Source organism: Chamaea fasciata, unplaced genomic scaffold, assembly GCF_029207755.1.
Source record: "Chamaea fasciata isolate MVZ Bird 193981 ecotype frontalis unplaced genomic scaffold, bChaFas1.0.hap1 SCAF_15, whole genome shotgun sequence".
Classification (NCBI taxonomy): Eukaryota; Metazoa; Chordata; class Aves; order Passeriformes; family Sylviidae; genus Chamaea; species Chamaea fasciata.
In genome coordinates this window covers 1,337,125-1,349,195 of record NW_027094100.1, presented here as the reverse complement: position 1 = coordinate 1,349,195, position 12,071 = coordinate 1,337,125, and the positions used below count along the sequence as shown (strand labels likewise).

Genomic DNA, 12,071 nt, shown 5'->3' with positions numbered 1-12,071 from the left:
TCCACGAGCTCTGGGCAGTGTCCGGGAGGCTCCAGGAGCAGACTGACCCCCCGCAGCCACGGAGCCGAAAGGGAGCCATGCCTGTTCTGGGATAAGCACAGCTGGGTTTGGTTTCTGCCTCTGGGCAGTGAAGTGTAGCACCCCCCTGCCTGCAGACCCTCCAGGGAACAGGGATGGCAGGAAGAAGGGGAAATGCTGTTATCTCGTCTGGGCGGTGGCTGCTGGAAAAGCTTCCTAAGTGTATTCCTGAGTGGTGCTGGCGAGTGCCCAGCAAGGTCCCTGGAGAGGCAGCGGGGCCAGGCCTTTGCTAATTGCATTTGTCCTGTTTCCATGAGCTCCTTTGGCTGTGACCCTCCATCACGGGGCACTTGTCTGTCTGAGGGAGGAAGAATTGCAGTATTTGGGACTTAGGGAAGGAGCAGGCTGGGAGCTCCCAGATCTCCTGCCTGTGGCTCCAGCCCTGAGCTGCCCTTGAAGCGACAGCTCTCGCTGTGCCCCAGCACATTTGTGTCCCTGCTCCCAGCTGGAATGCAGCTGAGGCCTCGGAACCCGGAGCCAGCAGCAGGTTTTCCAAGCCAAGATGCAGCTGATGGCTCCTGACAGGATCCTGCAGTGTTAATGCAGAGAAGTGTGAAGTCAAACCCCTCCGCTTCTGCTCTCACAGCTCATGCCCGGCGCTGCCTTTTTTAAAGGCAAACCACGGCCAAGTGAGTGGATCACGGGAGCATCGTCCACATCCGTCGGAGCAGTGTCAGCATTCCTGGGGGTTTATCCTTAGCGCGGTCCGGTGTCCATCCCTGAACACTCTGCAGCCCCCAGCCCCTTCCCCTGACAGCTCGGAGTTTGGATAAACCCTCCAGCAGGAACAGCCTCACTTAATATTTAATGAGCAAGACAACCACAGCCAGAAACTCCAGTCCCCAAGCTCTTAAGCTGCGGAGCTCAGCTGAAAATCTGGATTTCAAAGTGAGAACTGCCCCTCCTGGCCTTGGAAGATTCACCGCGAACACAGAACGCGCCCAAAACCTCTGCAGGGGTGTCCAGTGACCCACGGCCTGTGCTGCAAACCCAGCAAGGAAGGCCAAACAAAGAGCACTGGGACACTCAGGGGAAAAGCGGGAGCAGAACCATAAAAGCCGGATATGGAATATGAATAAACCCCTCGGTATGACCCGGCACAAACAACAGGAGCCTTTTCCTGGCTCCCGGTGAACAAACCCCACAACGAGCGGAGCCACGACGAGGGAGGAGGACGCAAAGCCGGGGCGCTGAGGGCGGGCCGGTGCCGAGGGCTCGGCCCCGGCACGGCTTCCCTTGGAGCAGAGGGACGAGCCCTTCCCAAAGCGCTGGGAGCTCTGAGCGCCCAGCCGCGGGATCCTCCCAGCCTGGGCCGCTCCGGCCTCTCCACAAAGTCCTTAGAGGCAGAAAAGCCTGTCCGTGCAGGGCGGACCCTGCCGCTGAGGGCCGAGGCCGACGAGCGCGGGGAGCGCCCCGGGCCCGGCCGCGCCTCAGGCCGCCTCACCCGCCGCGCTCCCGCACGACCGGCGTGTGGCGGCGTCAATGCGCAGCGCCGCCGTCACCCGGCCCCGCGGGGACGTCCCCGCTGCGATCGCCCCGCGACATCCAAACTCCGACCGCTCACGAATCTCTCCGAACCGCCCCGGGCCGGAGCCGCGCTTTTGGCCGCGTTAAGCGTCGCCCTTTCGATGCTCGGGGGCGGCAGCAAATGCGTTTAGAGGGTCCTTGTGTGGGCCTCGGGTCACCTTTATCCCTTTGCCAAGCACCGGAGTGAGGATTAATCCAGGGAGTAATTGCAGAGCTCTCGAATGTGCCCGGCCAGCCTCTCCGGTGGCTGCGTCCCCTCAGCGCCGCTGCCAGCCCCGTGTCACAAAGGAAAAGCCATTAGCGAGCAATTACATTTCAGCAGGATTTCCCAGCCTAATGAGGATCGCCAATTCGAGAGGAACTGCTGCAAGGCCGAAGGGATAATGAGAGAAAGGGGATGGGAGTTGCTGTAATCCCGAGAGAATGAGAAACAAGCATGAAGGAGAAGAAAACCATCTGCTGGAGCTGTGCTGGGGCCACAGCCAGATGTGGGCGTTTGTCACAGTCCTTCCAAAGCATCCCCGGCCGAGCCAACAGCAGTGGTCACAGTTAATTCGATTTTGGGGGGAAAACTCCTCGTTATTGACGACAGGTTACTGCAACAACCCCTTCCCGGCAGGGTTAGTACCCTTGGGTGAGCCAGCAGCTCCCGGCACCCTCGGTGCCATAAAAACACCCTGTGCCATAAAACCACCCATGCTGCCTGGGAATCAGAACTTCCTAGACATCAAGTTTACTCAGTTTCTTTTTTGTTTAGCCTAGGAGCTCAACTCAACTTGAGGAATCTTTCTTTACAGTACCAAAAATGCTAAGTGGAAAAAACGTGTTTTAAATGCTGCCTTCTATTTGATGGGAAAGTGCAGTTTCAGAGTCTGCCATTCCATAGAATCATGGAACCACTAAGGCTGAAAATGAACCTTTCAGATCATCAAGTCCAAGCATCAAGCCAGCACCACCAGATATTTTGGAAAAATACTTGCTGGCATGGCCCCCCTTTGAGCACAGTGGGATGGAGCTCTGGAACAGAAATCACCTCTCCAGCACCACCTGATCCCTGCTCCAGGGCAAGGAAACACAGCTCAGGACAAGGCAATTCCTCCCTGGATGGAGAAATTCTCCGTACACTTACCTGTGAGGGTAAAACTTGTCTGAAACTGAGAGTTCCATAAAAACCAGCCCAAGGTCTGCTTGTGCCAGGGCAGGAGCCCCTTCCCATGGCATTCCCTCCTCCTGGGATTGTGGCAGAGCCACCAGGGCTTTCTCAGATCTGTCTCTACCACACCATCTTTTCTCGCTAATTACAATTTTTCCTACTGCTTTGGGAAGCATCCAGCTGGCTGAGCATGGCTTGGGATCTTTCAGCTGCTGTGGTGAAAGGTGAGGTTACGTAGAGACTTGGCCACGTGATGGAATGCCAGCAGTGGACCAGCAACCTCAGTTTCATCTGCGTTTAATCCAGAAAAACCACTTCTGACATAAATCAAAGGGTTCGGGGTCAAGGACTAATAAAGCAAGAAAGTTAAAGACATCAAAACATTATTTCCCTTTAAAAGAGCACTGAAAAAAATCAAGGCTTTATTTGAATAAATGTTACACAACATTCTTTATCATTTTTACTTCTCAGCAAACCTTAAAGGGTGAATCAGATTTTCCTCATTCAAGTCTACAAAATGAAAGAGGCATAGTGACCATTCAATATACAGACAAGAAGGTAGCACGGAGCAAAGCTTAAATATTAAGCAACTAAAGCAAAAAAGTGAAAAGCAATACATTACTGTCACTCTCTCTCATTAGAATATCCCTGACAATTTCATTTCCAAACGAAAACGTGGTTTCCAACGCAATGCTGGGAAAAGCAAGGCAGACATGAGCTCCCTTGGATGCTATTTGCTCTATACCCATATTCTCCAGTGCACACCTGCATCCCTTGGGTTAATCCCTCCTGCTTCAGCTGCTGTGCTCAGGGAGGGGAGGGGAGGAGAGCCCTGGGGGATCCGGGGGCACAGCCAGGCACTACCGGCTTCCAAAACAACAGCAGGCACTCCTCAATCCCATGTGCAACAACAACCCTGCCACCACAGTCCCGGGCCTTTTTTCCTGAGCAGAAACTGGTTTGTGCCATGTGGTTTGGTGGCTTTTCTGTTTGGTTTTTGTTTGGGTTTTTTTTGGGGGGGGAGGTGGGGGAAAATGTACCTGATTAGGCCAAGCCCCCCATCCATTGTCAATCCAAGCGGAGGGGAAAGGCTGGCACGGACCTGGCACCAAGTCACCCCTTTCCTCATTCACGTGTCTCAATCTTTCAGTTCTAGTCACATCCCAGGCCTTGAGCAGGACCAGACTGCTGGGCCTCTTCCACTGGTGAAAAGGAAAAGCACTGTAGAACAAATATTCATCCAAATTCTAAAAAAAAAAAGTTTGTACTTCACGGTGAAATCGTTATGGCAAACGGTACGATTTGAATGCGCTGCACAGCACTGTACAGCCTGCTTTTAAAAAGTAGGTAGCAAATATTCAATTTCTGCATTTATAAATAAAGAATTTAGCTCTGAAAAGCAGACACTGAACCAGCACAAAGCGCGAGCTGCCACACACTCGGTGTGTGAATCCCTGATGGGCCTGGCTGGGGTTTTGGGGGCCTGTCCCAGCCTGTCACTTCCTCCTCTCCGATTGTTTAACAAGTATAAACCTGTTGCCAATGACAGAGTTGTCCTAACTTCAAATTTGATGTGGTTCATTCAGGCTCCAGACACGAAGGAATTGTCTTTGTGCTGACCCAGAGGCCCCTTGGAAAAGTCCCTCTGGTTTGAAACGGTCCAGACAAAGACATTCTATTTTCTCCAATTGAATCAGGATATCAGTAAGGAGGAAAAGAGTTTCCTACTAGTCCTCTCATCTCTATAGAAACAGAAATTTGACTTTTCGTAGATTATGTGCACATTTTCATCTCTTCAAAACAAATATTTATTTTCCCAGGTTACACAATAAATTCCCTGCTAAGAACTTTTAAAGAAATGGTTCTGCCGAGACAGTGTGCACACAATGGAAATAATTAGTGACAAATAAATTAATATTTAATAACTCAAGATTTCAGCAGCGTGTCCAGCATTCCCAAGCTCCACTGAAGTCAGTCTTACCCAAGACCTTTGCGGGAGGGGAATAAAATGGATAAAACCCAGTGAGTTTCTTTTTTTTTTTTTTTTTGATTTACAGCTTTTCAAAGGAGTCAACGCAACTCAGATCAACAACCATCAGAAACTCTAATAAAACCTTTGCTCTCTACTAGTTACCTATCTGAAAAATATTTATGTCAAAAGGAAAAAAATAACCCATGATTTGAAATAGAAATGCCATCCCATTGAATCACTCCCCATTCATGATTCCCATCCTGTTTGAGGATTGTAAGCAAAACGCTGCTCTCTGCCTCGTAGCCTCTCTCAAGGTTATTTCACAACCCTCAATTCCCTAAGTGTTACAATAGCATAAATAAAATGCAACCATATTCACACAGAAGGAGCTTTCCCATAAAACAGAGATCCATGGAGTTTGTGGTCACTGTCCTTTCCATCACCTCTATGGGAAATGTTGGTCTCAATAGCAGGACTGTTCATATTTCACAATACAACTGGGTTTGGACATGCTTTGATCACAGATCACAGCTCTGCTAACACCTGCACTAAATACTAACTAAGCCTCAGAGAATGGAAAAATTGCAATGCTAAAGTCAAGAATTAAAAGAAAAGTTCAAAAGTTACAGTCAACTTCCCAGGCAAATTGGCTCCGTCACTGGCACCTCTCCAAACATACAAGCGTGACTGTCACATTACAAAAACCCCAGTTATCTGCAGTGAGTCTTCATCCTAATAATTCAAGTGGTTCCTTGCATGTAAGTGTCTTAGAGTCTCTCGTCATTTCATGCGTCATTTATTGCAAAAAAGTTTTATAAAATATTTCCTAACATCTTTTGAAATTTTAAGGAAAAATGTACATTAGGTACAGGTGCCCTAACGGTGCGAGGGGGAGCTTTTACATCTTTTACCCCCTTTCCCCTTCAAAAAAAAAAAAAAAAAAATGTTTACTACTTGGTGAAGATTTCAGAGGAAAAATAGGACAAGTCAGTCTCAGATTTCTCTCAGTCCTGATGAGCTGGTGCTCTTCGTGGCAGTGTAGTGAGGTTCCATAAAAACAGCGGGTCATTAGTGTCTCTGAGCTGAAAAGGGGAGAGAAAGGGAACATGGTTAAATGTCTTCCAGTACATATTGCAAAAGTAGGTAAAAGCAAAAGCTGAGGTGGCCAGGAAAGTTACTGGCTCACCTGCTTTGTGCATCGTGTGCAGAAGACAAAAAAATAGATTGACATTATCACGAGACAGACACAAGTGAGCAAACTCCTCCGGGGGCTGGGGTTTGAGGAGGAGCCAGCGTAGCAATCTGTTACATCTCACCCCATTTCAGCATCCAGAGAGAATTCCAATTGGAAAGACGTTCAAAGACAGCTCAGGAAGCAGGGAGATTAATTCACAAAATCCATACATCGATGGCAGTCCACAACACAAAGCTAAATCTGACCCTGCGGTGCCCTTCCACACACGAGAGCCGAGAGCCCGAGGGAGCACTGAACTATAAACCTGCTAATGGTGTTTCCTTCCCATGGCTGCCTGTGCTCTCCCATTTACTGCAGAGAACGGGAATAAATTACCATAAAGCGGACAGGAACAGCCCAAGTGCTGAGCCCTGTGTGAACCACCACCAGTCAGACACCAGTTCTTACTGGGAGCAGGTTGTCCTGAGAAGCTGTGGCTGCCCCAAGGCCAGGCTGGATGGGGCTTGGGGCAACCGGGGACAGTGGGATGTGTCCCTGCCCATGGCAGGGGTGGCACTGGATGGGCTTTAAGTCCTTCCCAACCCAGTCTGGGATTCTGGGATTCTATGGAGATTGTGCTCCTCAGACCCAGCGACTGAAACCCTGAGCACGTGTGTCAGCTCAGTGTCTGTGCCACTGGACCCCCTGAGCTTCCTGAGTGCAGCCCATCGCTGCTCCCCAGTCATTCCATGGGGTCACTCACTCCGTGTGGGACCTGTGGTCAGCGGGGCAGTGACAGCTCAGCCTGGCTGAGGGCACGGCTCTCCTGGGATCTCCAGTGAGCTCACAGGCTGGACTCTGCTTCCAAGCAGCTCCATTCAACTGCTGGAGGCAGAATCACACAGAATGCCGGGATCACACAGATCCCAGATTGGAAAAGCCCTCCCAGAACAGAGTCCCAGCTGTGCCCCATGCCCACCTTGCCCCCAAGAGCACTGAGTGCCACCTCCAGCCCTTCCTGGGACACTCCAGGGATGGGGATCCAAACCTCCCTGGGCACTGCCAAGGCCTGAGCACCCTTTCCATGGGGAAATTCCTGCCGCTGTCCACCCTGACCTCCCCTGGCCCAGCCTGAGGCCGTTCCCTCTCCTCCTGTCCCTGTCCCCTGGCAGCACAGCCCGACCCCCCGGCTGTCCCCTCCTGTCAGGGAGTTGTGCAGAGCCACAGGGTCCCCCCTGAGCCTCCTTTTCTCCAGGCTCAGCCCCTTGCCCAGCTCCCCCAGCTGCTCCTGGGGCTGCATTCCCTTCCCTATGGAGCCATCCTAAGGCCTGGCCCAGGAAGAAGGTGAAGATGTGTGTCAGGACAGGCACTGACACCAGCCAGGCCTCTCCTGCCCGTCCCACTGAACTCAGCTCACAGGGCCTTTCCCTGGCAGCCAGCACTGCCACGGGCACTCTGATTTTCCAACGGGAACATTTTCTCAATCCCTTCACTCACTGCCGTCCAGAGAGAATCGCTGCCTTTGAAAGTCCTGGCTTTTATCTCCAAAGGAAAAGCAGAAGGACACCAGGCAGCCACGGAGGGGGAGAGAAGACACCCCAAAAGGACAAGGGAGGCAAAAAATAGCAGCACATCCCATCAGGGATTAAACCTCAAGGCCAGGAGCCCCAATTTAAATAGTTACAGTAACATTTATGCACCTTCCTGGGGCATAATGCTGTGTCTGTGCAAGGCTATGGAGCAGAAGGCACAAAACTGATTTTCCTGCTGCACATTCCATTTGTAGCCAGGGGAGAAGAGGGAAAGCAGGCTGCTCTTCCAGATGATGAGCTACTAAAAGCAAGAACTGCTCCCTCCTTTTAGAGCCTCCAGCAGCAGCACCTCAGCCCCCAGGAAAACAAAGAGCAGCAACACATCCTTCCCTTTATGTGCCTAATTCCCTGAAATATATGACACAGTATCAAGAATTCCTAAAACATGGTCCAACCCAGTTTTTCTCCATATAAATGTATCAGAAGAGATTTCCCCTAAATCCCTCAACACTTGAAATACCTCAAGGAAAGACTTTTTTTTTTTTTCCCCCATTAACTAAACTAACTAAACTGACTACAATTCTTTTAAAAATCATTTTTGTGGATTTAGTTCCTTTCCACCAGAGCTCCTAAGTACCCACACTGGCACCACGTGCTTTAAAATCCTGAGGCAGGGCAGAGGTGCAATTAAACCCCAGCATTTCCTAAAGCCAAACAAAACCCCCTACACATTACTCCATAAAAAATGATGCTAAATTAGCGTTTAAGCAAATATTTCCTTGGAATTGGATCTGGTTATGTTACTGACAAAGCAAGATCCCATTTCCCCTTTGTGCACCTGTTAAAGGACAGCAAGGACAATTCTGCCACCTGACTTTGCTGTGGCTCTGTCACAGAAGACAAAGCACAGATTCCCAGCACATGTAGGAGAACATTCCTTATTCCTATTTGACATCCAAAACATCTGTAAACAAACATGAAAACTGACCTAGATCTGTTTTTTCCTGCAGAACAACCTGATTTCAAGCTGCTGTTCCATAAATGGCACCAGCCAAGCTGCACACCGAGGCCCCTGGCAGAAGGGGCAGGGCAGGTTTGCTCAGACCAAACCTGGATGACTCCAGGTGTGATTCCTGCAGGATGTGACCAGCACACAGAGGGCAGAATCCTTCGTTATAGCCATATTTCCACAAATATTCTGCTTTTCCAAAACCAGCCTTGCCAATGACAAAGTGCCAGGACAGCTCCATCATGTGTCCTCTCGCACTCCCGGCTGCTCTGAGCCCAGGAGCTCAGCCTGATGCAGTGGTTTTCAAACCCATCACACCCACAGCACCCAGGGTGTCACAAATCAATATTCCAGTGCTTGATTTCACCCCCCTGCCTCAGTCTGAGTGTTATTTCCTGACCCAGCTGCAACTGACCCTGTGCCTCTGCCCCTGTCCCACAGGGATTCACACACCTGGAATATGCTCAGCTCCCACAGTCCCCTCCTCCTCCTCTGCACTGAGGGATGGCATCACTGGCACAGAAACGGAATTACAGCTGCTCAAAACGTGTCTGCTCCCGATTTGGGAAGTAACTTGTCAAACACAGCCCAAATAAACCCCACAGATCCATTTCTTCTCACACTGAAGGAGCAGAGCCTGGATTCAAGCTTGCTCCAGGGGATCCTGATTTGTTCCCCGAGCCAGTTCCTACCTGCAGGCTGCTAAATTCTCCCCTCAGGCCATGGGCAGGCAGAAAGAGGAGATCAGAGATGGCACATCCCATGGCACAAGCACAGGGAGTCATCTTCTCCAGGTTATTTCACCTTTGCTTTTTTTCCTTTTGCTCCCACGTGTCTCCCTCTTGGATGCACAACTGGCTCAGGTTTAGTGAAGCCTGAAAGCCCTGCCAGCACCACCCACTTCCCACCTCCTGCCAGGAACACAAATTGCTTTTTCCTGGGGAAAACACAGAGCCCTGGATGCGAGCTCTCCTCAGGGCTTGGTGCCTGGCACCGAGGTGCTGCTCCAGGGAGTCTCCCAAACTGCCCCAGCTGGGAGCAACAGCAAAGCTGTGCAGGGGAAAAGCAGGAGGGCAAACCAGTCAGCAAGTCCCTGGCACCACAGCCCTGCTGCTCTGCCTTGTGTTCACACAAGGCCACTTGTGTCACTGTTACATTGAAGGAGAAAAAAAAAAAAAATCATTAATTAATTTAAATGACAGTCTGGATTGTATCCACGTCCCAGGTAATGCAGAAGATTGATATGTATGAGTGAATCGTAAGGAATCATAAGCTGCTATTAGGATCCAACAATTAAACCCCAATAATTAAGGGATTTCTGACCTGGGAGGAATTGCTGCTGTTTGATAAAACCCATCCAAAAGAGCACAAACAGTTCCTACCAAGGAGGTCACAGACAGATGGGGTCAGACTGGACCAGGTGCCTAAAACTGCCAGGAGGGTGAGCAGGGAAGAGAAGGGGAAAGGTCCAAGGGATGTCCTGGACCTGAACAGCCACACTGTGAGCACACTGCCAGCGTGACCCCTGCGAGGGAACTGTTTAAACCAAAATCCAGAGGTGGCACAGAGAGCAGCAGCTGGGGGGTTCAGTGCTGCCTGGGAACTGCCCCTGTCACTGCAAGCGCAGGGATCACAAGCCAGCCTCTTTCCACCGGGAATTAAGGACGATTTGATGCTGGACACTCCCATCCCCATCTCTCACACCTGAGCTAAGGGATCTTCGCTCAGCTGGCAGCTACACAAGTTTTCAGTGTTCAGTGTGAGGGATCCCTGGTGACTCCATGGTCAGACGCTTTGTTAGTCATGAAAAAATTCCCTCTTTAAACAGTCCCAGTCATTTTGCCCAATGGATTTTGCCACCACACGCTGCCATCCATCCCTTTCGGCTCGAGCTCAGCGCGCTTCCCTCCCAGCTCAGACTTTAGCTACAGAGCACTGAGGGACGCCTGCCCTGCCTGGATTTGCTGTTCCCGCAGGCATTCATTGGAACACAATCACAAAGCAAAAGATGGACTGAAATAGCCTTTCCCTGGTTCTCAGCCTGCTCCTTTCCACAGCTCCTCAGCCAAGAAAGCTGCTCTGGTTCCTCACTGGACTTCACAGAACAGGCAGAACGCAAGATGACGATGCCGAGAATGAGCTGCTGACGTTTATTTTCCAAAATTCCCGTTCTTATTCTACTCTGACAGTTTTAGCAGACTTGAAAGAAAATCAGTATCGGGACTCCAGAGAGTTAAAGAGAACCAAACCTAAGGGCCAGCAATGCAGAAAGCAACTCTTACCCTTCCTCACCTGTGCTACTCTTAATCCTAACCAGAGTTAGAAACCATGTTTAAAAAACTCAACGGTATTTTACACCAGGCTGGAAAAAAAAAATAAAGAGATCTTTTCAGCCTTGCACAGACCCAAATCACGCAGGAACCCCACCCCAGGGCAGTTCTGTAGCTTCCAACCCATCCGAGATGACGATCTCAGTGAAGTGTTGGCACGAAGTTACGACTCTAATGAGAACAGTAACAAGTACCTGTTGGATTTCCTGCCTGACTCCAGACACACACAAGCATTTCCCCTTCCTTCCAGCTTTGCCCCTGAAGCCTCACACCTTCTCACGCCTCTGGGGAAGGAGATCTAAGTTTTGCAATAGCTGCTCTGTCTCCCAAAGCATTTCAACTGAAGCCGAAGGCTTTCAGAGGAACAGAACGGCTCTACAAAAACTCACCATGCCCTGTCCCGTTCTCCCCTAAACTGACAGGCCAAAAACATCCCCCAGCCACACCGAGGCATTTCACTAACTAAAAAACGCCATCGTTTGCAATTTATCCCATTAAACTGCTGGGGAAATCCCAGTCACCCTCTGTGCTGCTGTTCGCCTTCTGGAGGCAGAGCCACAGCAGGATTTAGGTTGGAAAACGCCTCCAAGTCCATTCTGTGCCCATCCCCACCTCGTCCTCAGCTCAGAGCACCGAGTGCCAGGTCCAGGAATTCCCTGGGCACCTCCAGGGATGGTGGCCCCAAACCTCCCTGGGCACTTCCCAGAATTCCCATGGGGAAATTCCTCCTGATCCCTCAGCGACTGTCCCCTGGCCCAGCCTGAGGCTGTTGGTACAGGGATGCTCCTGGAGGGAGCAACGGAGAAATCATGGAAAAGTCACGGATAGGTCATGGAAGTGCCACTGCCCGGGAGCTGTGGCACTGCTGGGGAGCACAGGACAGCAAAGCGGGGTTTAAGAGCTCAGCTAAACCAGCCCCAAGCCTTGGCCCAGCCTTCAAGGCTCAGCCCAGCCCCTGGAAACTGCTGCAGCCCCAGGAGCAGCTCCTTGGGAGTTAAAAGGAAAATCAGGGTTGAGCATGAAGAGGAGATTTTCAACTTAACTGTAACATGGTGCTGCAAAAAATTAATTGAACAAAACGAGTTTTGAGCCCTGCTTGGTCTGCAGCTACACAGCACATTCACTATGAAACCGAGGAAAGACTTCAAAGTCATCAGCTACAAATCGAAAGTGACTTTAAATCCTTCCATCAACAGTTCTTTTGAACATCCAGCCACCCAAAGAAAACCCTCCCATACCCGTTGCTCCCCCAGCGAACACCTGAGCAAACTCAGCCTACGTAAGCTGCAGTGCCAT

General features: G+C 50.6%; 1 protein-coding gene across 2 annotated transcripts in view; it reads right to left on the bottom strand.

Moving 5' to 3' along the window:
- Positions 1-12,071, bottom strand: part of PWWP2A (PWWP domain containing 2A) — a 29,364-nt gene that overhangs the window by 2,600 nt on the left and 14,693 nt on the right. Inside the window, exon 3 of one of the 2 annotated variants that reach the window (XM_066196901.1) lies at positions 3,065-5,812. The exons of the other annotated variant lie outside the window; for it this stretch is intronic. Within the exon in view, the coding sequence (XP_066052998.1) occupies positions 5,799-5,812 (14 nt within the window). The 3' untranslated portion in view covers positions 3,065-5,798. Of the gene's footprint in view, positions 1-3,064; positions 5,813-12,071 lie in introns of those variants that run through there. 2 annotated transcript variants of the gene reach the window in all.